Below are 24667 nucleotides of genomic sequence, written 5' to 3' on the forward strand. Positions count from 1 at the left end.
CTAGTGTAGTATTGTGTAATGCCAAATGAACAGACAAGAAAAATCAAGATCTCAGTTGGTTTCATTTATTTGAATTTAATAACCAAAATCACCACCCTTATTCAGTCTGAGCAGCCAAGTCTCACTAAAGACTCAAGTGTCATTCAACTATATACAGCTCACACAACACTTCGTCATAAAGAGGACATGGAGGATTAAAGTGGGAAGGAAAGCAGTGCAATCAGGCCAACCATGTAATCCATTCATTGTGTATACGGATGATATATCATACATTTACACTTAACAACCTGCAAACATCAAATGTTAAATATGCAGAGGCAAACGGTCCTATGTACACCCTCAAACAAAACACACAACGTTCGAATCATCTTCCGTGTGTATTTATAACTGTATGGCACAAGGCGAAGTCTGTTTTCAGAAGAAGATGGCGTCTTGGAAGCTGGATTGTGTTTTTATGCACCATCAGGGATCATTCGGTGGAGTATTGCCATATTACTGTGGGATGGCGTGTTCATGGTGAGAGTAGAGTAGAGGCACTGGCTGTTAATAGTCTGAGTCAGACTTGTGTCTTTCCCAGAGGCAGAGTCTCACTCACCTAAACCGGAAGCACGTGACTCTGATGTACATCCCAACAGGATAGTTATGACATGTTGTCAGGATCATTGTGGTATTACTGTGTAGCCCTTCATAGGAAAAATAAATGTCCATATATGGGGGTTATATCATTTTGTTCAAAGAAATCAAGGATACACCAAACCACAGTCAACAGGTAATAGTGGATTCACATAAAGTATTACAATCATTAAAAAACATGTTCAATAAGTAGAATTGATTTGATACCTACGTGGGTAATAGTTCATTGGCAAATAAAACAAACCAACCATCTTCTATACAATCTGTTGGCTGCAAAAACTGCAACATTGGAATAGGATCTTAACTGTGTCAGGAACACAAATTTGTTTATGAACAGATCCAGGTATGTTCACTACCTAATGTATGGTTGAGATTGTCTAATTGATGAAACCACTGAAGGTTCCACAACTTTCAACGAGGTCAGATGCATCGAAAGGTTGTCAGAGCAACCTATTATGTTCTCAAAGTATTGCACACATTTTGCAAATCGATGTCAAATTCAAACTTGTACTGCAATTAAATGTAGAAACAAAAGGTTTACATAGTGGGGCCTAGGTTTAAGATCTAATGGTTGTCCAGTGATATCAGTTTCCTGTGTGAATGTAAAAAAATACAACATGTTACAAAGTACAATTATATATCCAGCAGATCTCTGGACTAATGAGTAGAGGTTGATTAGAAACTAAAAGTCAAAACGTCATTCTGGACATAATAAAACCGGTGGGTTTGAGGAATAGGGTGGAACACAAACAGGGAAGCAGCTCACGGCCAGACTGTCTTGTACCTGCCCTGCCAGAGATCTGGGGTAAGAGTTACATTCCTATGACAGTGCTGGAAGAGAGAGAGAAAGAGAGAGAAAGAGAGAGAAAGAGAAAGAGAGAAAGAAAGAGAGAGAGAGAGAGAACAATCGGCTAAAGTGTTCCCACTCCTACCGCAGCTCAGTTTCCTGTCTAACACCAGGAAGTCAGACCTGGTCCAGCTCAGTTTCCTGTCTAACACCAGGAAGTCAGACCTGGTCCAGCTCAGTTTCCTGTCTGTAACACCAGGAAGTCAGACCTGGTCCAGCTCAGTTTCCTGTCTGTAACACCAGGAAGTCAGACCTGGTCCAGCTCAGTTTCCTGTCTGTAACACCAGGAAGTCAGACCTGGTCCAGCTCAGTTTCCTGTCTGAAACACCAGGACGTCAGACCTGGTCCAGCTCAGTTTCCTGTCTGTAACACCAGGAAGTCAGACCTGGTCCAGCTCAGTTTCCTGTCTAACACCAGGAAGTCAGACCTGGTCCAGCTCAGTTACATGGTTAATCAGGGTTCATGATGGTTCAGTAGGAGATCGTCAGGGGTTCAGCGCAGTATTGTAGGAAGTGCGTCGTGGTCGAAGGACTACATTTCCCATCAGGGGTTTGGCAGAGTGCTTTTCTGTAGATGGGTTATATGCGGTGAAGTGAGTTGAAGTGTGAGGTTGGGGTGTTGGGTGGGACTAGCACGTCCACTAGACAGACACCCATCTCCCATTGGTTAAACCGGAGGTGGGGGGGCGGATCTTTGAGGCACTAGTTGTGAAGAAGGAGCAGATGGTCTTCTATTGGACGACACAATCAGTAGAGTGTGTTAACACCACACACACACACACACACAGAAAATATGTAATGTACTAACTGATAAAGGGGAATACTGTGAGAATGTCAAGCCATTATTTACCCAAGAAGTGGAGGGGGGGGTCTTGTAGCGTAAGATGGAACAGAGGCTGTCCTGCTTGTCTGAACAACCTGTAAACAACATCAAAAACCACAACAACTTACTCTCGGCACAATAATCACTTAAACCTGTCCTATGACACCAGTATTGTTTCTCCAAGGATGGATATAAACTATAATGTATTGTATATGCATTATGAACATAGAGATTTGGTCCCCTGAAATGTACCAGACCGTCAGGAAGTTCATTTACTGACTGGATGGTGATTATAATGTCTGCTGTCTAGAGCAACAACAAAGATTTCAGATGATGGATAAAAGTCAATCCATACATAACAAAATCCACAACCCTGGAAATGAAGAATAAGGGTTGTTCATTTTCCATAAAATAGAGAATAGGAGTTGTGCATTTTTCCACAAAGAAAAGGAGGAGGTAGCCATTGGGCACACAGACGGAGAGGGAGGGAATGGTGCAATGGAAATCAAACGCACCCACAGTCGAAATCATAGAGATTAATCCCGCGTTCATCTCTATGGTTGGGTTAGGGCGGTTCGTAACCTTGGTTAGTATGGGCGTCGGTTAGTGGATACAGGTCAACTTCATGCTCTCTGTAGCCCCCCCCCCCCCAACCGTATCCAATCAAATCCATCCCACGATGGCTTATTGAAACAGAGTCAAGCTGAAAGGTGAAGAGGCAGTAGCAGCGATAAGAGCAGCGAAACTAGACGCCCAGAGAGCCTGAGCAGACAGATGCAGACCAGAGGGCCAGGAGACGGGGCAGGAGGATGGGAGAGGTGTGTTTACCTCCTCAGGTGGTAAAAACTTGGCATGAAGCTTTGTATGGGGAGAGAAGACGGAGATTTGTCACTATTCAGCATTACTACACACAACTACACACCACCAAACAGAAAGCCAAGTCCAATCTGAGGCTTCGGACGATGTTCTTTTGATACGATGTCAGTCACAGTCATAGCAGAGAGCTGGAGATGTTGGTAAGTTGACTAATCTTAGCTGGGTCAGCTCTCAGTTAAACACATGTTTTGATTGAGAGCTTTACATGGTTAGCTCTAGTTTCTGAGACTACACATGCAGGCGTTTATGTGTGTGTGTTCGCAAACCAGCAAGTCGCCTCACCCCGTCCTTGACGATGTTGTTGGTGTTGCCACCCCTCGGAGGGGGGTTCCCTCTAGGAGGCGGGCCTCTGCCAGGATTGGCTAGAGGTTGACTGTTAGCCCTGCAGAAAGGACAGAACAAGCAATGCCATTGGAGCGTGGAAGTGTCAGTCAACATATCGTGTGACAGATAGAGGGCAGAACAGAGGGGGATCACGTGATCCACTCACTCGAAGCCCTGCGACCTCTTCCTCCTGCAGAAGCGCCTCTGCAGCTCGTTCCTCCTGAAGAAGACGAAGGCGCAGAGAGCCATGAGAGGAAGAACCAGGAAGAAGAAGACCAGCAGCCCGTCCCTGGTCGACGTGTCCTTGTCTGAGAGAAAGAGCGAGTCAATTGGCTGAGCGGTTAGGGAATTGGGCTATTAATCAGAAGGTTGCCGGTTCGATTCCTGGCCGTGCAAATTACATTGTGTCCTTGGGCAAGGCACTTCACCCTACTTGCCTCGGGAGGGGGGGGGGGAATGTCCCTGTATTTACTGTAAGTCGCTCTGGATAAGAGCGCTTGCTAAATTACTAAATGTAATGTAATGTAAGAAAGAAGGTAGACATGAATCCCGGAGGACATGACAGTAACAAAACCAAACCGATAGAGTCAGCAAAGTACAAAGTACAAAACACCAAAGGAATGTTAGTGAGCCCCTGGAGTCCTCCCTGGGAGGCCCCGGGTGCTTTAGACTCACCGTTCCACGTTGGGCCGCTGTCGATGCTGCCCCCGTAACCTTTGACCTCACAGAAGGGCGGGGCCCAGTCGTTGTCACAGTGACAGTTCCTGTTGCTGTTACACACCTGTGGTGAGAGAGAGAGAGAGAGAGAGAGAGAGAGAGAGAGAGAGAGAGAGAGAGAGAGAGAGAGAGAGAGAGAGAGAGAGAGAGAGAGAGAGAGAGAGAAAGATGAACACCTGGTAGAAAACCCATAATCATAGAAATAGAATGGAAACATGAGTTTGTCTATGTTTACCTCATCTACATGTATTTACGTCTATGAAACCTAACCCTGGCCTCTATATATAGAGTTTGTCTATGAGACTCCTCCCCTGGTCTATATATACTGTATACACACTGTGTAAGAGTATTGTGTAAGATTAACACTGAATCTAGGAGACACATCTATCTATAGTGTACATCTAGGAGACACATCTATCTATAGTGTACATCTAGGAGACACTTCTATCTATAGTGTACATCTAGGAGACACATCTATCTATAGTGTACATCTAGGAGACACGTCTATCTATAGTGTACATCTAGGAGACACATCTAGGAGACACATCTATCTATAGTGTACATCTAGGAGACACATCTATCTATAGTGTACATCAAGGAGACACATCTATCTATAGTGTACATCAAGGAGACACATCTATCTATAGTGTACATCTAGGAGACACATCTATCTATAGTGTACATCAAGGAGACACATCTATCTATAGTGTACATCTAGGAGACACATCTATCTATAGTGTACATCTAGGAGACACATCTATCTATAGTGTACATCTATGACTTACCCCATGGCCGTGGCATTTCTTCTTAACATCACAGTCGTAATTGAGAACTTCTGCGTCCCTGCAGTCATAGTTCAGACAGACCTGTAGACAGGAGGTGAGATCAGGGAATGCTGGGATACACACCTCAGTGTGTCACATGCCTCTGGAGACAGGAAGTGAGATCAGAGAACGCTGGGATCCACACTCCTCAGTGTGTACCATCCCTCTGGACCAGGTGGGAGAAATCCTGAAGATTTACTATTTGCTTATGTTACTTACAATCAGTACACCAGCTAATGCCTTTGCATCTGTTAATATATACAATTGTATTGCCTGCGGTTCATGCCCAGGTTGTAATAAGATACAAGTACAGATAATATATACTGTATATAGAATATATGTATTTTATATAACTTGACCAATGGCAGTTCTGGAGTTGGAGTTTAGGTTAGGGGGTTAAAGGGTCAGGCACCTTGTTCTCTCCACACTTGGTGCCCTCGTTGACCATGCCAGGGTCGGGGACGTCGGAACCCAACAGGAAGTCGACGCCCCAGCACTTGGTCCCGGCGATGGGCGTCTGGATGATGGATGGCTCGATGCCAAACACCGTCACCGACTGCACGTTGGAACACTGCAGCTTCCCACACACGGCGTTTCTACGACAACACACGTCAACACACACACACACGTTGATTTACATACTCAAGAGACACAGATTCAGACTGCGGACACAGATTCTCTCTCTCTCACGGTACCTGCTCTCGCATTTCTTGAAGCCGTAATTCTGATAGCCACAGTTTCCAAAGCGATCTCCTTTGGAGTTGACATCTTGAAAACATATTTCTGGAGCTGCCTTGGCCTCTTGGGGTGGGGGAAATAAAGTAATAGAATGAGAGAGAAAGAGACAGAGAGAGAGGTGAGTGTACAGAATACTATTGTTTTACAACTAGAATATAGTCTATTTAACTGCAGTAAAAAACTCCCCACAGCAAAGTGTCCATGAGAAAGTAGAACAGAACACACCAGAGGAAAACAGGGGTAGAAGTAACTTACTGGACCCGAAGATGGCCTGACACTGCCCGTCGTAGTGCTGGCACTTTCCGTTGTAGCAGTAGGCCTGCTCGTTCCGGCAGGGATGGCCGTTCTGTTTGAAGACGTCATTCTGGCAGAGGGCCGAGGAACCGTTACAGTACTCCGTCAGGTCGCAGTCGTCGTTACTGGCCCTACACACAGTCCCCCCAGGCAGGAACTGGAGAGGAGGGAGGTAATGTAATTACTTCTTTATTTTTCATATTTCTTGAGTGCTGGAGTGTTATTATCAGTTGAAGTGGTTCTACTGGTTTGTTGCTAGGTTACCTGGCAGTTCTTGCAACAGACTCCGAAGGCACACTGAGCCCCGGACTTTAGCTTGCAGGTCTTGGCCTCACAGCAGGGGTCCTTCTCACACTCCTGGACACACACACACACACACACAGAAAGAGACACGTCAGGACTGACGTACGGCCTACATGATGTCCATGTGTCTCTTTCATTGTGTCTCGTTAGCGCCTGACCTTGTCTGAGCCACAATCACACTCCTCTCCTACGTCCACCAGCTTGTTTCCACAGTAGGGGGCGCTGTAGGCCTCGTCCGGCCGCGGGATGTTCAGCAGGCAGTTTCCTCCCGTGTTCAGGATCATTTTCTCAAAGTCGTCAGCACTGCAGCTGCTGAAGTTGCGAGAACCGCTGGACGGAAAGCGAAAGTTAGAACCAGCGTGTACCTGTTTGTGTCTGTGTTTCATTGTGTGAGTGTGTGCGTGTGTGTGAGTTTTATTGTGTAGGTGTGTAAACTCACGAGGCTCCCGAGTTCATGATGCATAAGTTGACTCCGCAGTGACAGTTCCGCCCATCGTCGTGGTTCATGCCCAGATTGTGCCCCAGCTCGTGGGCCACGATGGACGCGAACGCCGGGATGTTGTTGTTTGTGAACTGGCGAGACGGCAAAACAGCAGCACATACTTACTAACTACTAACCCATCAAGTCAACACGTCACCTCGGTCTAATCAGGTCGTTCTGAGGAAGGGAGAGAGCGACAGGAAGCTGCGTACCGCGTTGATCCCGCCTCCGTGACTCCGTGTGCAGACTGTGCCCACGAACGCCATGCCCGCAGTCGCTCCAAAACTCTTCTTCCTGGACACACGTACACGCCATGAGAACAGACAGGAAGTGCATAGCCTCTGCAGCTACATCTATGTTGGTGTGCGGTGTTCAGTCTGATTCATACAGCTGTGTACTGGCATTTGAGTGCATGTTTGTGCGTGCGCACGGCCGTGGGACTCACAGGATGAGCTGGGCGCTGTCGTGTCTCCTGCGTGGCAACAGTTCCTGCTCCCTCCACTGGGTGAAGCGGGTGAGGACCTCCCCCGCGCTGCCCTCGATGCTGATGGGGTTCTGCTGGGCCCAGATCTCCAGGCCCACCAGGACGATCCGCACGTTCAACTCCACATACATCTAAGATGGTGCACAGAGAGAGGGAGAGAGAGAGGGAGGGGGAGAGGGAGAGGGAGAGAGGGAGAATAAGAGACGAACAGAGACAGGGTGAGTGAGACACAGAGTTAAAGTGTTGTAAAAGAAGAGAGAAAGAGAGAGTGAGTAGGTGATAGACAGAGAGACAGAGAAAGAGAGAGAAATAGAGAGAGATAGAGTGGGTGATAGAGAGAGAGGCATAGAGAAGAGGTATTATAAAAAACAGACTCTGTTGCTCAACTGTTTAATGTTGAGGTTCTGGATTGCTTCTGCTGTCTGAAAAGAATTTGGTCCCGTGTTTCTGAATGTGCCCGAGTGTCTCTTTTACCATATACTGTGTGTATGTGTGTGTGTGTGTGTGTGTGGGATGAAACCGTCAATATGGCCGTCCAGTGTTTGTGTGTGTGTGAAGAGTACTTACACTGTCAATGAAGTTGGCCAAGTGGACCATCTCTGCTCTCACAGCTGTCTCGTTCCTGTGCATATAGATGAACTAGGAGGAGGGTGAGATGGAGGACGAGGAAAATGTGAGGCAAAGAAGGAGGGAGTGTAAATAGAATAAACACAGAGAGAGAGAGAGAGAGAGAGAGAGAGAGAGAGAGAGAGAGAGAGAGAGAGTAAGTGTTGTCAGGGCGCCATGACTACTAGCTCCATGGAGATTTCCATCAGGACAACTGAACCACGTGATCTGGGAGCTAAGTTTAGGGGAACGTTGTCTTCTAAAAGGCTGGACAGCACCAGATGACTCTGCTCACCCTCTCGTTGTCCACCACCAGCAGGAGCTCCACATAGTGGGTCTTATGAAGCACAGCACGCTTTCTCTGCAGAATGAACACACACACACACACACCATGGGGTTTAGAAACGTACTGTATGAAACTCAATGTTACTCATCTGTCTGTTTGTGTGTGTGGAGGGGGTTACTTACCCTCAGGTGGTGGCTGACTGTCTCTCTGTGTGTATCAAAGTGGGCGTGCTCTTCATTGTGAGCATGCTCAGTGTGAGGCGTGCCACACACCAGCGGTTTTGACCTCACATCCTCTAGCCGGTACCACAGGTGCTGATTGGCTGAGGACTCAAGGGGCTCGATGCCATAGCTGGAATTTCCCATATGGAGAACGCCTCTGTAGAACAGACACATAGGTCAGACATCACAACTTTATTTAACAGTTTGTGGTGAGCAGTGTGTGTGTGTGTGAGGCAGTTGGGAGTGTTTGAAAGAAAGACTGAGTGAGAGTGTGTGTAAGTTATGTACATGAGCATGCGTGTGTGATGGATGTCCTACCGGGAGATCACACGCAAGCACATGTGCAGCGGCGATAAAAAGCACACCCAACACGTTACAAATTACCAACCGTTAAATAAGGACTTGCGGGCTGAAGCCACAAATTAGAGAGTGGGATCATCTCCGGTGATGGAGCAGCGATCACTAGCCCTGATCTGTGGCTACTCTGCTGTGACTCATTAGTGGTGAACACTACCGCTATAAATAGGAATCCCACTGTCCTTGAGAGAGACAGAGAGCAGAGATGGAACTGCTCACTGGACGGCTGACACACAGCGGAGGACGGGAACAGGCAGAAGGAGAGTGGGAAGAGAGACACAGAGAGAGAAGTAAAGAGACGGAAAGAGAGAGACAGTGTGTGTGTGCGTGTGTGAGAGTTTGATAGAGAGAGAGTTAGAGAGAGATGAAAGCGAGAGAGAGAGAAAATCGACGGAATCCTTCATGCCACTCCTGACCCTCATGCCTGGTTGCAAACACTTTGCAACAACGTCAAACATAATTCCCATCACTCAGGACTCCATGACAGGTTGGCACGGGATGGCGAACACCAGCCTTTCTGAGAGTCATGTACCTGAGACCGTTACAGATGCTCATGGCTACGGAGGAGCCTTCCTGGTCCAGGACGTAACCCCGGTACTGACAGTGGTCCTGGAACAGAGGAGAAGAGAACAGGGGTCAGACTACTGATAGCCTCATTAGTCAGGATGGGAGGAAGAGAGAGATTCCACAAACACACACGGGGTGGAATCTTCAAACAAGCTGCACGACTGCTTCCCCCCCCCCCCCCCCCCGTTCCTGAGAACAGGTGAGGGCCACGCCTTTAAGACCTCCCTGCCAAAGTCCAACTCTCTAGGCAGTCTCTCTAACAATAGCAAGACCTAAGGGATTTAGCCCCACAGCTCTGTCACATGTAAGAGAATTAGCTTTAGGAGCTCAACCCAGGCTTGATCTAGTCTGAACATTAGGGCAACGACACCTTGTCTACTCTCACCAATTAACTCTGGTCTATAAATACTTTAATCTGGAGGGCTGGCTGGAGCTGCCTGCCCGACCACAGCCTTCCTGGTCCCGTGTCATCCTACCAACGCTGGTGTGGCACAGGCCCAACTGAGGAGGCAGGAAGACTCATTTACCAAGAAGACCCCAGCTGCTCCACACCGCAATTAGACACACACACACACGTGCGCTCTCACACACCCGACCTGAAGCCATAGAACTAGCAAGCTGCGGAGACATGGATGGATGTGGGAGCGGGATGAGAGAGGGCGGCCATCTTTGTTCAGCGAACCTTCCGTTGAGTCCGTTATCCACTAATCGGCTAATCAAGACAATATTTACCACATTCAATTACCAGGCTGCCTCTCTCCCACAGTACCAGGGAGCTGGTGACATAACAAGGCTTTACACTGAAGCTCTCTGTTCTGGGAAAGAACACGCCGGGGTGAACGAGTGTGTGTGTGCGTGTGTGTGTGTGTGTGTAAGAGAAAGTGTGTGTGGGTGTGAGAGTGTGTGGGAGAGAGAGCTGCCAAACTGAGAGCATAGTCATGACATCACAGCGGTCCAGTGACACGTCCAGGAAGGTTGACTGCTGACAGGGAGATGCGCATCTCTCTGCTCGGAATCAAGCTGGAGTCACACACACTTCCTCCACAACTCCCACAGGGTCTTATAAAGCACTTCCTGTTATTAGTGTGTGTGTGTGTGTGTATTAGAGTGTGTGTGTGTGTGTGGGCAGGGACGAACGCAGCTTTCCCAGCTTCGTGTCTTGAGAAACCCCTTCCTCCCCTGTCTGTTTCCCAGCAGCGGTCTAGCTCATCACGATGCAGAGGAACCCAAGGACCTGGGTTCCAGACGAGATCACATCAACCTAGTTCAGATCAACAATGCTACAGATCCCACGACTGATAAGAATGTTCTCGAGGCGGGATTACTGAAGCTGGGCTCAGATTGAGACCAACCAGGAAGAGAAAGGCATAGTGGTCTGAAACAGCAAGGCTGCGCAAACAAAGGAGAGCTGGATCTCTTTGGGTCAGGCTAGAATAGTTCTCAAAAGACACCTTCCACAGGGTACAGCATGACCCGGTCGGTACCAAATGGAGGCTAACAAGGAAAGTCAAACAGCGTGATAACTGGCTTAGGGGTGAAGTATGGGACAAGGAGATCCAGCCTGCTTCTTTTCCCCTGTTTCTGGACCAGTGGCTCCTCGTCCTTCCCTGTCCTCTGCCGACACACACCCGTGATGCCAGCAGCAGGTGCATTGTGGGATAGCTGACTGTCCGTTTGGTCGCTGTGAGGACCAGAACTGAGAGGCTTAGAGCGGAGGATTGCAGTGGAGGGAAAAAGGGAAGCGAGAGGAGAAATAAGGAAGTGAGATATGGGGTGTAGTGTAACAATGTAGAGAGAGAGAGACAGAGAGAGAGATGTGGGAGTAAAAGTCTAAAACTAAATATCTATGCAACCCTCCATATAAACCAAAAGCCAGTCTTTGCTGACACATTTATGAGCAGACACTTAGACAGCAACAGTTTCCGAAGTGACTCATTCTCCAGAGCTCTAATGCCACGTACCACATAAAGCTCTGTCTGCCCCTGCAACAGACGGCCTCCGTCAGCAGGACCGGATGAAACCACTAACCCGGTCACTGAACCCTGAACACACCTGAAGCGTCGGGGAACCACAAGGCCTCAGCAGAGAGGAGATGCACGGAATGTGTATGTGGGTCTGTGGGTAATGTGGCTCTGTTTGGAGGTCATGATGTGACAAGTGTTTGAAAACTCAGAGAGAGAGAGAAAGAGAGAGAGAGAGAGAGAGAGAGAGAGAGAGAGAGAGAGAATAAATGTGTAAATGTACCGACAAATGGCCTTAACGTTATAACGTTACATTATGTCATACGACTTTCAAGCCTTTAACAATCCTTCATTTTTTGGGAAGCATTAAACGACATTTATCACTTAGTTTCAGACAGTTACTGTGGCTTTGAATAAAAACATTTGCTAACTGAATCAAATCTCAACTGTCATTTACAGTTCTTTTTCTCAGCATGCACACAGTAGGTTTCAGACAGTCTGTGGAGCTTTAGGTGAGAAACCTAACCCTGGTCCTGAGGCCTACAATGTTTTGGGCCATTTCATCAACTCTGTCACACGCAATGAGCTGCAAAAGTCTGGTTGTGCAGCGAGCATTCCCCTCGGAGAATACCAGGGAAAAGACAACACACACACACACAGAAAGACGGATATACAGGAAATATCAGCGCGCTTACTAAACACAGGGGACTCGGCCGTGTCAGGCAAACGGTCATCATATTTCATGTCCTAGGAGAGAGTCTGGGATTGAATAAACAAGTCTGGAGAGAACCCGCATTCTCACTCTCCCTTTTCTTCTCAGACACACAAAGCAAAACTCCTCGAGTCTTAAAGCTACTTAAAACTTATCCGACAGTTGTGTGTGACATGTCCGATCAATGTGTTTAGAAGAACTGGGCACTGGGAAAGCCAATTAAAGCATCAATATTTAATTCTTAACTCTTTAATAATAAATGCTTTTTCCACATCCCCCCCGGACGTCCACACCAGCATCAACAGCCAAGCATTTGGATTCCTTCACTTCACTGGCTGCATGGTAATGTAAGCTCCATCTGTGTCCTGGCCAGTGTGTTCTCCAAGCACAGCAGATGGAGTGGAAATGGAGACGATGTTCAAGCTGGAAGATTTCTGTCTGCATTTCCGCGAAGGACGGTTGCCAGTTTAGAGATGAAATACTGGAAAACCCCTTTTCTCCAGATTGAGGATAAAGGGCACACACACACAAACCTATCCAAAAGCAAATCCACACACACACACTTCAACAAATCCAAACATTTCCTTCCACTGTAGCTAGCAGTCCCAAAATCCCATGAGAGATATCAAACATTTACTCATCATCACTCTGCATCTGATTGGCTTACACACAGGTTCGAAGGGCGTATCCTGTTAGTCATGAATCATGCCTGTGACCAGACCGCAGGACAGCAGTCCTTTCTTCCTGATCCACAGATCTCTTCTCTAATTGGCTGTCTGGGGACACTGTGTCACTGAGATAACGACAAAGAACTATAAATGTCATGATAGCAATCACAACCTCTCAGTGACCTGTTGAGAGCAGCACCAGGAGCTGTAGAAGGCCAGAGACTCTTAATTACAGAGACAGCAGGGGCAGGTCGACTATCCTGGCACAGCTCAACGCATGGCTGTTTAGAAAGCCAGGAGAGTGAATGCAACATCATGATCTAATCTGGGAAAGTAGCTCTTTGTGTGTTTCCAGGCCATAAGATATCTCCTTCACTGAGGTTTAACAGATATCAGATCCTCTCTGCTCTATCCCACCCCTCCACCCCTAAACTGGGACTGTGCAAAAGACTTGTTTTCTGAGGCAAGATCATTCTTTGAAGGTTTTATAGGAGGCAGGTGCATCAACAGATTATCTCATTTTACTGGCTAGGCCCGCACATACGGAGCAGTGTCGAAGTACAAGTGTGAGTTGGCGAGCCAGCCAGGTGAAGAGCATGTTAGAGACACAGTGATATACACCGTACGCAGCTCATCGTGTGCCGTCATTCCAGCTTTAGAAACACTCTAAGCACGTTCACAGGACGAGTATAGCTCAGTGGAAGAGCACAGGGCTTCAGAGGAGGTTGCAGGTTCAAATCCCCCCCTCAAACGAATACCGTCCAGTCCAGGTTTGTGCTGTGTCTCACCTGCATGGAGGGTCGCTGCGTAATTAACGTCCCATCCTCAGAGTAGGTGTACACTGTGAAGTCCTCAGGAAGTAGGAGTCTGGAACGAACAACAAACAATCTGAAGCGAGTATGACAGCTCACTGTTTGTGCCACAGCAGCTACCCTATGAGAGCAGGCTGGATATATAAAATACAAAATCACATTCTTAAATAGAGAAACCAGGCTTAAGCAACATCAAAGAGCCCACGAGCTATTAGAGGCTGCGGTTTAATTTGAGCGTTGCACACGACCTAGTCAACCGCAGGCTGACTGGGTGTCAACTGCAGTGTTCCATTGTACGAGGCTGCAGAGCGAAGCCACATTCTCAGAGACAGTATTCAAATACAAGTATTCAAGCCAGGAGATTACAAGCTGGGTGACCAAAGCAACAGTGTTTAAGTTCTCCATGGTAGCTGAGAGGAGGATGGTGAAGACAGACTATGTCTTTGCAGTGTTTGTTACCCCCAGTTGGTCACCTAAGACTCTTGTTTCTCTCTCCCTTTTTTCTCCTTAACCCCTCTCTTTCTGTCTCTTCACTGTCCCTCTGTCTTTCCCTCTTGAACTATTCCAAGTTTACCAGGTTGAAATCTTTAGATAAAATGATGGCATGACAATGTTCCCAACATCCGCTGAGGATACTGGGACTAGAAGTCAGTTTCGATTCACTTAACAGACAACTGGCAGCATATCATTGAGATCAAGTATATCATGTATTCAGGCATGTCATCCTGTGACCTCTCTAACCCCTCTCTGACAAACTGTTTCTGCAGGAGTCTGTCCTGGCTTCGTCCCTGGGTGATGACATCACTGCAGTCTGACTGTGCCTGGTTCTGTCCTTGAGGATTGCACAACATCTGGAACACATCAGCTTTGCTTGAGAGGATGGGAGAAGAGAGGATGGGAGATGAGGGGAGAGGGGGAGAGGAGAGAGGAGAGGAGAAAGGAGAGGAGGGGAGATGACGGGAGAGGGGGAGAGGAGAGAGGAGAGGAGAAAGGAGAGGAGGGGAGATGAGGGGAGAGGGGGAGAGGAGAGAGGAGAGGAGAAAGGAGAGGAGGGGAGATGACGGGAGGAGAGGAGAGGAGAGAAAACAACTTACTCGTTTTTCTCCAGGATGACGACATGCTCCTCCCCTTGGGCACTGATTACATAGGACACCTGGAGAGACAGAAGACCAGCATGACCTGTCAATCACAAGGAGATAACTGGACTGCTTTAGAGGCTGTGTAGGGACCGGCATGGTAACGTTACGTTCCTTTTCACTGTTCACAGCGAGGCTGAAGTCATTAAATCTGGGGTCAAAGCCAGTACCAAATCCCACATCCCAGGTAGACGCATAGATTAACACCTAATTTAAGAATGAGTTGTTTTTGTCAAGGTAGAAACATACATTAAAAAAACAGTAAAAGGGGCAAGTGAGAAGAGGAGGATTACTGTGGAGAGAGAGAAAGACAAGAGTGGAGAGAGGAGGGTTTATAAGCAGAGGAAGGAAAAAGGGGAGAGAGAGAGGAGAGCAGGTGAGAGGAAGGCTGTGAAGAGAGGATGATAGAGGTGGAGGAGAGAAAGATCATATCATGGCTCAATTAGCACGGCTGTCTGTATGGGAGTGTGTGTGAGTGTTTATATGTGTAAGGGAGTGTGTGTGAGTGTGTGAGTGTGTGAGTGTGAGAGAGGAAAGGTTGAGAGGGAGTGAGAGATGACGAGGTGAGGAGATCCTTGTTTGCTTGGGCCATCCAGCAGGTATGACAGCCAAGGGGTAGGAGGGAGACAGGAGGGGGGCAGGAAGGGGGTGGGGGGAGATTGTGTAACAGCGGGTTCCTGAGCAGCTGGATAAGGGCTGCAAGGCCCCAACTTTACACAGCAATACACTGTACACAGGCTCCAACCAGGAACACCCTCTGGCCTGGTGATCTGTTCCAGACACTAAGCACCAATGGGGGTCTAGGCCAAGGCCAACAATCCCTTCATCAAGGGTGTAGGTATCGTTTGAACATCGTTTGAGAAAAACATTCATCACCTTGTATGCCAAAACAAGACTTGCCCTGGTGATCATTTTAAAGGGGATGTGCCAGTGGTCTTTAAACAATAGATGTCCCTACTGTCTGTTCCTTAACCTACCCCTACGGCCTTTATCACTACACGAATGCTCGTATCATCGAAGGTTTTCGGTTTCTTCTGAGCCAAGGCTCCAGATTAGGCCACAGCAGAGCCTCTTTGTTTGAACACACCCTCACATTTTCACACTCCTCCACTCCCTTCTTCCTCTCACGTTTCACCCACTCCCCCAGGGGGAGGTCTGGCTGTGTGTGACGTGTGTGTGTGGACGTGTGTGTGTGTGTGGACGTGTGTGTGTGGACGTGTGTGTGTGTGTGTGTGTGTGGACGTGAGTGTGTGACGTGTGTGGACGTGTGTGTGTGTGTGTGTGTGTGGACGTGAGTGTGTCACGTGTGTGTGTGTGTGTGTGTGGACGTGTGTGTGTGTGTGTGTGGACGTGTGTGTGTGTGTGTGTGTGTGTGTGGACGTGTGTGTGTCGGAACATGTTTGAACGTGCTTGCCAGGATAGGGGAGGGGGTAGGAGAGACACAAACATGGTTACCTCCAGAACAATCCCCCAGTTCTGACTCTAGAACACAGACCACCTCCAACTTGCATGCATTCTGCTACTTGTGACCTCATCGCATACCAATTACAACCACATGTGCATGCTCGGTAAATGCACATTGGGAGTTACACTGGAGGGCCTAATGTTTGGTTTTAATAAGAGGCTGTTTGAGCTCAGAGGAAGTGCCTTTGCACCTTTGCAGCATGGTGGGAGTGGGACTCCGCAGACGTTAGTGATCGGTGACTCCATCACTCGTAACATTAGATTGGAGGGACCAGCGACAGTTTACTGTGTACCTGGGGCCAGAGCTACCGACATAGAAGCTAATCTTAGGGTGCTGGCTAGCACTAGGGCTAAGGCAAATGCCCAAGCTAAGGCACATGGCGCACGCACTGATGATAGGTATGAGAATATTGTCATTCATGTCGGCACCAATGATGTTAGGCTGAGGCAGTCAGAGGTCACGAAGGTTAATATTGCTCGGGCATGTGACCTTGCTCAAAAGATGAGTCGGCATCGAGTCTCTGGCCCACTACCTGCTAGGGGGACTGACGAGATCTACAGCAGGCTTGTCTCTCTCAACCGCTGGTTGGCTCGCTTTTGCTCAGAACAGGGTTTAGGATTTGTAGATAATTGGTCTCGTTTCTGGGCCAAACCTGGCTTGTTGAAAAGTGACGGGCTCCATCCTAGCTGGAGAGGTGCTTTTCTTTTGTCTAGGAATATTGAAGCTATTCTAAAGCAGACCTGACATTCACTAGAACAAGCCGGGCTACAGTCTCTTAGAGAGTCTGATAGGTATGTTGATAGGCATGCTGTGAGCTGTTGGGGCCCCGATAGCTCAGCTTGTAGTGTAGCCAGGGTGGTTGCTGATGTTGTTTTTCCCATTGAGACGGTGTCGGCCCCCCGCCCTTTTTCCAAATTCCGGCCCTCAATTATTAGGAATTATACCAATTTAATATATATTCAGCCTTGCTCACCCGTTGCTCCTCCTACTCAGTTTTCTGATAACAGTGCCACCTTTTCAGAAGTATTATCTACGTCTAAAGCTGCCAAAAACCCATACTGGAATGTTGGGCTCCTAAACATCAGATCTCTATCCACAAAGGCTGTTTTGATTAATGATCTGATGTCTGACTGCAGCCTGGACCTGATTGGTCTCACCGAAACCTGGCTAAAACCTGATGAATATTTCCCCCTGAATGAAGCATTGCCTCCTGATTTTGCGTATTCACACATCCCTCGTGTTTCAAAGAAAGGTGGTGGTGTTGCTATGTTATATAAAGCTAGCTTCAACCTCAGCCTAAAATCTGTAAATACCTTTAAATCATTTGAGATAATTTGTATGAAACCACCAACTACTTTAAAAAGGACTAATTATACTACTGTTGCCCCCCCTCCTTCGTTTTGTATAGTTACTCTATACCGGCCCCCTGGCCCATACTCCCTCTTCCTTGAGGAATTTGCTGATTTTAGTGCTGATCTTGTGACATACACTGACAATATCTTAATTATGGGTGATTTTAACATTCATGTAGATGACCCAAAAGATCCTTTAAGTAAGGCCTTTACTGCTCTTATGGATTCCACAGGTCTCACTCAGGTGGTTTCTAAACCTACCCATCTTCACTCGCATACATTGGATTTAGTTCTCACGCGGGGAATCAAGATTAGTGATGTCATTGTCCATCCCCACAATCCTATATTATCAGACCACTGCCTGGTAACCTTTAAAATGGATCTCTGCTAGAGCCTTGGAGGCACCCAGAATATTTCTATTAGCCGCTGCTTAACCCCAAATACAGCTCTGGAACTGGCTAGTATTCTACCCGCTGCACTAGAAGCACTTGATGTCCCGAATAAATCATTAAATGCTAAAACAAGGGATCTGAATTTGGTTCTTCAGCAATCCCTAGATTCTGTTGCTCCACTCAAACCAAGGAAAAGAATAGACAAGAAACTGGCTCCATGGTATTCAGAGGAAACCCGCTCTCTCAAGAGGTCCACTAGAAAATTAGAGCATAAGTGGCGTACCACTAAATTGGAGGTTTTCCGCCTGGCCTGGAAGGACAGCCAAATAGAGTACAAGCAAGTCCTCATCAGGTCCAGATCAGAATATTTCTCTAAGTTGATTAGTAAGAACAAACACAACACTAAGTTCCTATTTGATACTGTTGCAAAACTCACTAAGAAAAGTACACTCTGTGTTAGTTCAGATCTCTCTCCCAATGATTTCTTAGATTTCTTTGACCAAAAAATCTATGCAATAAGGGACAAACTACAGACTAGTCCTGGAGGAGTGGCCATCAACACTGATTTTCCCTCTGTACCCAGCATTCTGCATGTTGAGACTCTCACTCACTTTAACCCTATTTATATGGAAGCATTCATCAAGCTGATAGATTCCTCGAAACCCACTAGCTGCCTTCTCGATCCCCTCCCTGCCAAACTTTGTAGGGAACTTCTCCATATTATTGGACCGCCCATGCTTAGTATTATTAATGAATCTCTTGTAACTGGACAAGTCCCTGACGATTTCAAACAAGCTATTATCAAGCCCCTTCTTAAAAAACCAAACCTGGATCCAGGTTGTCTTAGCAATTACAGGCCCATTTCAAATTTGCCATCTCTCTCCAAAATTTTGGAAAAAGCTGTGGCAAAACAGCTCACTGAGCACCTCTCCTCAAATCAGCTCTATGAACCTCTCCAGTCTGGATTTCGTCTTCACCACAGCACTGAAACTGCATTAGCCAAGGTAGTCAATGATCTATTATTAGCCTCTGACGCGGGCTTTAGCTCTGTCCTTGTTCTTCTAGACCTAAGTGCAGCTTTTGACACTGTAGATCATGAGATTCTCCTGGAACGTATGGAGAACTATGTTAGGATTTCTGGTACTTCACTTCAGTGGTTCAGATCGTATCTATCTGATAGATCACAATATGTCCACTATGATGGTTGCTCATCCAGGAGCTCCATTGTAAAATACGGAGTACCACAGGGTTCAGTTTTAGGCCCTCTGTTATTTTCACTCTATATGTTGCCTTTAGGAAACGTAATTAGAAGTTTTGGGGTAGATTTTCACTGCTATGCTGATGATACTCAGCTTTACATGTCTATAAAGCCGGGAGAATTTCCACATGCTATGGAAACCTGTGTTTCCGGGTTGAAAACTTGGATGACTGCAAATTTCCTTCTTCTTAATTCGGATAAAACCGAGGTTCAAATTTTTGGTCCGAAAAAACACCGAAATAATTTATCCCATCTAACCTTAGACTTAGACGGCGTCAAAGTATCTCAAAGCCAGCTGGTAAAAAATCTGGGAGTCACAATGGACCCAGACCTTTCGTTTGAGTATCATATTAAGCAAATCACCAGAACAGCATTTTTCCATCTACGTAATATTGCCAAAATACGAAAATTCCTCTCAAAGGATGATGCTGAAAAACTAATACATGCTTTTGTTACGTCCCGATTGGACTACTGCAATGTGTTGTTCTCTGGCCTCCCAATTACCTACCTAAAAAACTTACAGCGGGTGCAAAATGCTGCTGCTAGACTATTGACTAAAACTAGAAAGTTTGATCATATAACATCGACTCTTATCTCTTTACACTGGCTCCCTATCCAAGCCAGAGCTGATTTCAAAGTTCTACTACTAACTTACAAATCTCTGCATGGATTGGCACCACTGTACCTCTCCGGTCTCCTTGCACCCTATTGCCCCGCAAGGACTCTAAGATCTCAAAATGCCGGCTATCTGGTAATACCCAAAGTTAAGAAAAAAAACTGCTGGAGGTAGGGCGTTCTCATATAGAGCACCTCTTCTTTGGAACAAATTACCCATCTCAATTAAGGAAGCTGATACTGTCTCGACATTTAAAACTAGATTAAAAACGTTCTTGTTTAGTCAATTCTATGATTGTTAAAGGGAAGTATGTGTGTACTTTCTATGTAAACCTGGGGTGTGTGCTTGCCTATGTGTGTATCACATGTAACTTTTAAATTTTAATTATAGCTTATGTTCACATTGCCCAGCTAGATGTTACAAATAAAGTAAACCTGTTACTGTATATTGTAAGTATTATTATTATAGTTCCGTTGCTGTATATTGTTACTGTTATAGTTTTTATTACTAGTTGGAGACAACGGGGGACTGGTTGTTTTCATCCTTATTCGTATAAGTATAACCTACTTTAGAGTTCTTTCCCCTGGAACAGATTTCATGTTCCAACTGAGGGGGGCTGTCGTTGTTTTGGTGTGTGGGGCTGCATCAAATACCCTTTTTGCTCTGTTAAATTGCTGCACTAGTCCACACTTGACCGGTGGGGATCTCATTCTATTATGACTGTAACTGTTAGCTGCTCCTGGCATTCTCTAATCCCTGCTCTCCTCTCTGTCCCCCCCCCCACACATTCCCTGTGGTGTGGGGGGTTTGAGCTGTCAGGACCTGCTTGGTCGTCGGTCTGCCTACGCTGAACCAGGTCGTCACCCGGAATCCAGTCTCCATGACGGCCAACAGCGAGTTTCCTGGTCCCATCCAACGTCTATAAAGCCGAACAATGGATTTTGGTGTTTCAAAACCCATTGACACTGTATGACTATGTTTAGCTTGTGTTCTGCTCCTCTCTCTTACCAACCGTCTCTGGAGGAGGGGATCCCTCTCTGAATTGCTCCTCCCAAGGTTTCTTCCATTTTTTCTCCCGGTGGGAGTTTTTCTGGGAGTTTTTCCTTGTCTTCCTTGAGGGTTTAGGTTGGTTGAGGGGCAGTTCTATGGGCGCATGTGAAGCCCTCTGTGACATGCTTGCGTGTAAAAAGGGCTATACAAATAAATTTGATTTGATTTGATTTGAAGTGAGACCTGTTGTCTGTCAGGTGAGGTTTGTTATTGTGGAGGTCAGAGACCACAGGTGGCAGGGAACCTAGTTATCACTTCCTGGAAGGAGCATTGGGAGCTGGAGAGAGATGTGAGTGGAGAGATAAAACAATAGCAGAACATGTATGAGTGGTGGGGAGAGGGATAGGACCCTCTGACGTGCGTCCAGACAGCTGGTGTGTGAACGTGCGGTTGAGTTGCCGTGGTAACTTACCCGCTCAGCCTCTGTGGAGTCCAGATCCCTCCGATGCTTGTGTACCCTCCTCGGGACCGTCACCTCGTACGACGAGAACTGGGACGTCTGCTCTGACGAGTTTGGCCCTAGGACAGGAACGGTACGGTTATGAATCGGATGGCTTACAAAGTTTTCCTTGAACTCAATGCTAACATTTGTAGAAGATCAAGATTTTTTCCAAGTTATGTCAACTGGAACTCCGCAGATAACTAAATTCCGATATCCAACCTAAACCCTCATGGAAAACAAGGGGAAACTCCAAAAAAGAGAGAACAATAAATAGAAGTAACCCACCGGAGGGGCAGTTTAGCTATGGAACCCCTCCTCCAGGGCAAAAGGTTAAGACAACAGACAATAGTATTCAATCTGTGTGCTTTTGGTGCTTACTGCAGAGGCCAGAGCAGGTTCCTGAGACAGGGTTAGGGAGAAGCACAGGGGCGAGGGGCAAGGAGCAGTGAACAGGGTTAGGGAGAAGCACAGGGGCGAGGGGCAAGGAGCAGTGAACAGGGTTAGGGAGAAGCACAGGGGCGAGGGGCAAGGAGCAGTGAACAGGGTTAGGGAGAAGCACAGGGGCGAGGGGCAAGGAGCAGTGAACAGGGTTAGGGAGAAGCACAGGGGCGAGGGGCAAAGAGCAGTCAACACACTGCAGCCAGGGCATCCTCTCCAGTCAGGAAGAAAGCTTTTCTTTAAACCCTGACTCATCGCATCTCTTCCAACCTCTCTTTCCCTCCTCCCTCCCCCTCCCCCCAAACCCGCCAACCTGACCGGCAGCCAATTGCCATGGTCTACCCAGCAGTGGCTCTATTCCAGGTCACCTCCACAGCCCCCCTGCCGCCTGTCTCTGCAGATCTCTAAATCATACGGGTGAGCTTCCTGAGATACCCCACCGCTATTCAGATGTTGTGGAGATCAGGTGTGCCACCGCTACTAGGGCGATCTGGAACCCTACCGGTCTCCCCTGCCTGCTCCGTACCGCAGCCTCGTGTGAGGCATTGCCAGCTGCACGTCAGCCTGTTAGGGCGGTGTTCACAGCTGCCAGCTGCCTGCTAGCAACCCCTACAGTGGGGATGTCCTTCCCAAACACAGAGGGCAAACAACTCCTCTGCCCGTCCTTATCTGAGCCAGGTCACCCGTGATAAATAGAGAAATAAACAGAGAGAGAGGTGGAGCGAGAGCAGCAGGGGGCGAACGAGAGAATATACAAAGTGCACGACCGTAAATTCTAACAAAAATGAATGTCAAAACCAAAATGATAGAATAAAACAGATGAATGAAGTGTGTGTGTGTGTGTGTGGGGGGGGGGGGGGGTCAGAACAACCATAAACACGAAGGTTACACAGTCTATCATTCTCGTATCATTTGTAAAAACCCAACAGCATTCTCTCTGGTTCCCCTCCATCCCTCAAGGGTCCCCCCTGCCTCGTAGGGAACGACACGCCTGTCGTTCACACTGCCTTGGTGTTGCAGAGCTGCAGCAGGCTGGTGTGGTCAAAGACGGGGCAGACACAGTCACAGGGAACCCTGCCTGGCATCTAACTAGGACGTGCGTACAGTAGAACCAGCAGCAGAGCCCCTGGACAGACCGAGGTCTCCTGTTCATGCTAACATGGTTGGACAGTATTGCTGACAGAAGACATATCTATATGTGCTTTATGTTTGTAAGCCTGTATGGTTGTGTGCCTGTATGTTACTAGCCTATATGGTGACAGAATTTAGATGACAGCATAGCAACTGGTCAGGACGTTTTGAAGCTGTGTCCAAAATCCACACAACTTCCAGACATCTCTGTGAGACCGGACATAAAGGTGTGGAGTTAAAATGCAGTGCCTGTCAGACAGATAGAAATCAGGAACAGGGGTCTGGAAGATGACAGCCACCAGAACAGTTTAGACTACAGACATAATTGACCAGACCCTGTCTCCATGTTCTCCTAGCTCTAAGAAACATGAGGTTTAGAAATGTTTTAGTGTTAGTAAACCTGATCGATCTGGTCTCAAATTGTGTTGATAAACCTGACATGTCTGGGAAGAAATTGTGTCGATTAATGCGATTGATCTGTTGTGTTCAGGGTAACTTGATTGAGATGGGGTATTGGGGAAGACTCATTGGTCTAATGACCCCAGACTGCTCCACAATAGCGAGAACTAAGCAAAGAACAACAAGGCCACAGTGACATACAGTAGGGAGCTTTGTCCGTCACCCAAAAACTCACAAACCATTACATAACCACATTAGACTCACAACAGTCCAGAGACGGGAGCGGAGGGACCTTGAACACAAACGAGCCTATCTAGTCTCGTTAGCACTCAGTTCTGTTCCTGAAACTTGGAGGGGGAGTACAGCAGTCACGAAATGGAACAAATGAAAGTGAAGGGATGACATACAGGAATGAAGGAATTCAGTAGTTTACCGTGAGGAAACATATTAGCCGTTACATGTAATCCCAGACATAACCATTTGTAGGATATCAGTATTAACCTACATAAACGCTGCCAGGAGAAGTTAATAAGCTTCTTATGTGTGTCCAGCCATGTACAACCAAACAAAGGCTAAACACGTCGTGTTTTCGGACTTCTTCCTGGTAGAACAAACACTAAGGTGTTTCAAAGATTGTCATTGATCAAAAGAAACTCTTCACATCGCACTGCCTCGAACCTCAACTTGTGACAGATGACAACATTCCGATCACACAGATAGGCGACACAAATGTGTTAACGGTTTGACATTACAGTCCCGCCAACACATCGACATAATATACAAACAGAGCTAGAGTAAAAAAAATATTGCATTACACTTTGCTTCTCTAGTGGCGATACTTTTTCAATATAAACAGTCAGCATAGTAACATGGTTTACATAAATAGTGTGTGGATTAATTGCGCGTACGTATCGAGTAGTTGGCCAAGTTCTAGAATGGTTTTCGCCAGCTACAGTGGCCGAGAAGGGAAGCCGCTGAACTGGATGGGCTATTCTGCCGATGTGTTTACTCACCTTCGCTGCAGTCACCGAATCCATTGAGTAAAGCGACGAGACACACTATTTGAAAACACTGATGGGAAAACAATGTAATCCCCATTTTTGACTAACTGTCAGCAAAGCAGCCGATTTAACGGAAAGTACGTCTTATTATCCAGGCGTTGCCTTCCAAGCAATTACGAAGTGCCTTTTCCACATACTGTAAAAAGCCTACCCCAACAATTATTACCTTGCCATATTGGTAGCCTACAACTATTTCTCATCCATGAGAGATACAATAACATTACTAATGACTATTCAAGTCTTTTAGGTATATCCATATCGCATGCTAAATGTATTTATAATAACCATTAATGCTGAATCACTAATCTTTTTTGAACCGAGCACAGTTTAGGTTCAAACGAGTCGCACAGTCCAGCGTGAACCCGACTAGAATGAATAATACGGCGCATGCGCT

General features: G+C 46.9%; 1 protein-coding gene across 2 annotated transcripts; it reads right to left on the reverse strand.

Annotated features, from left to right (window-relative positions):
* Positions 1-49: 49 nt before the first annotated feature.
* On the reverse strand, positions 50-24664 carry adam9 (ADAM metallopeptidase domain 9). Of its 2 annotated transcripts, XM_047048446.1 has the most exons (23): positions 24226-24664; positions 21215-21321; positions 14628-14686; positions 13510-13588; positions 9346-9422; positions 8418-8613; positions 8245-8310; positions 7911-7982; positions 7305-7474; positions 7072-7153; positions 6818-6951; positions 6537-6708; positions 6340-6432; positions 6037-6232; positions 5739-5844; positions 5456-5639; positions 5005-5085; positions 4178-4283; positions 3669-3810; positions 3461-3560; positions 3131-3160; positions 2330-2397; positions 50-2210 (listed from the first exon to the last, which is right to left on the reverse strand). In XM_047048446.1, exons 1-23 carry the CDS (start codon positions 24308-24310, stop codon positions 2147-2149), a joined length of 2469 nt encoding a protein of 822 aa, XP_046904402.1. In that variant the 5' UTR covers positions 24311-24664; the 3' UTR covers positions 50-2146. The 2 variants fall into 2 exon arrangements, with proteins under 2 accessions (XP_046904402.1, XP_046904403.1); XM_047048447.1 differs by lacking the exon at positions 3131-3160.
* Between the last annotated feature and the right edge of the window lie 3 nt (positions 24665-24667).

Source organism: Hypomesus transpacificus, chromosome 24 (assembly GCF_021917145.1).
Source record: "Hypomesus transpacificus isolate Combined female chromosome 24, fHypTra1, whole genome shotgun sequence".
NCBI classification, from domain to species: domain Eukaryota; kingdom Metazoa; phylum Chordata; class Actinopteri; order Osmeriformes; family Osmeridae; genus Hypomesus; species Hypomesus transpacificus.

Bases quoted from the DNA above. Each gene is read 5' to 3' on its own strand.
- adam9 (XM_047048446.1), bottom strand. From the start codon at position 24,310: ATGGGGATTACATTGTTTTCCCATCAGTGTTTTCAAATAGTGTGTCTC. The intron at 13,589-14,627 runs GTAAGTTGTTTT...TGTTCGTTCCAG, and splicing joins GTCATCCTGGAGAAAAACGA to ACTCCTACTTCCTGAGGACT. The intron at 7,983-8,244 runs GTGAGCAGAGTC...CCCTCCTCCTAG, and splicing joins TGGTGGTGGACAACGAGAGG to TTCATCTATATGCACAGGAA.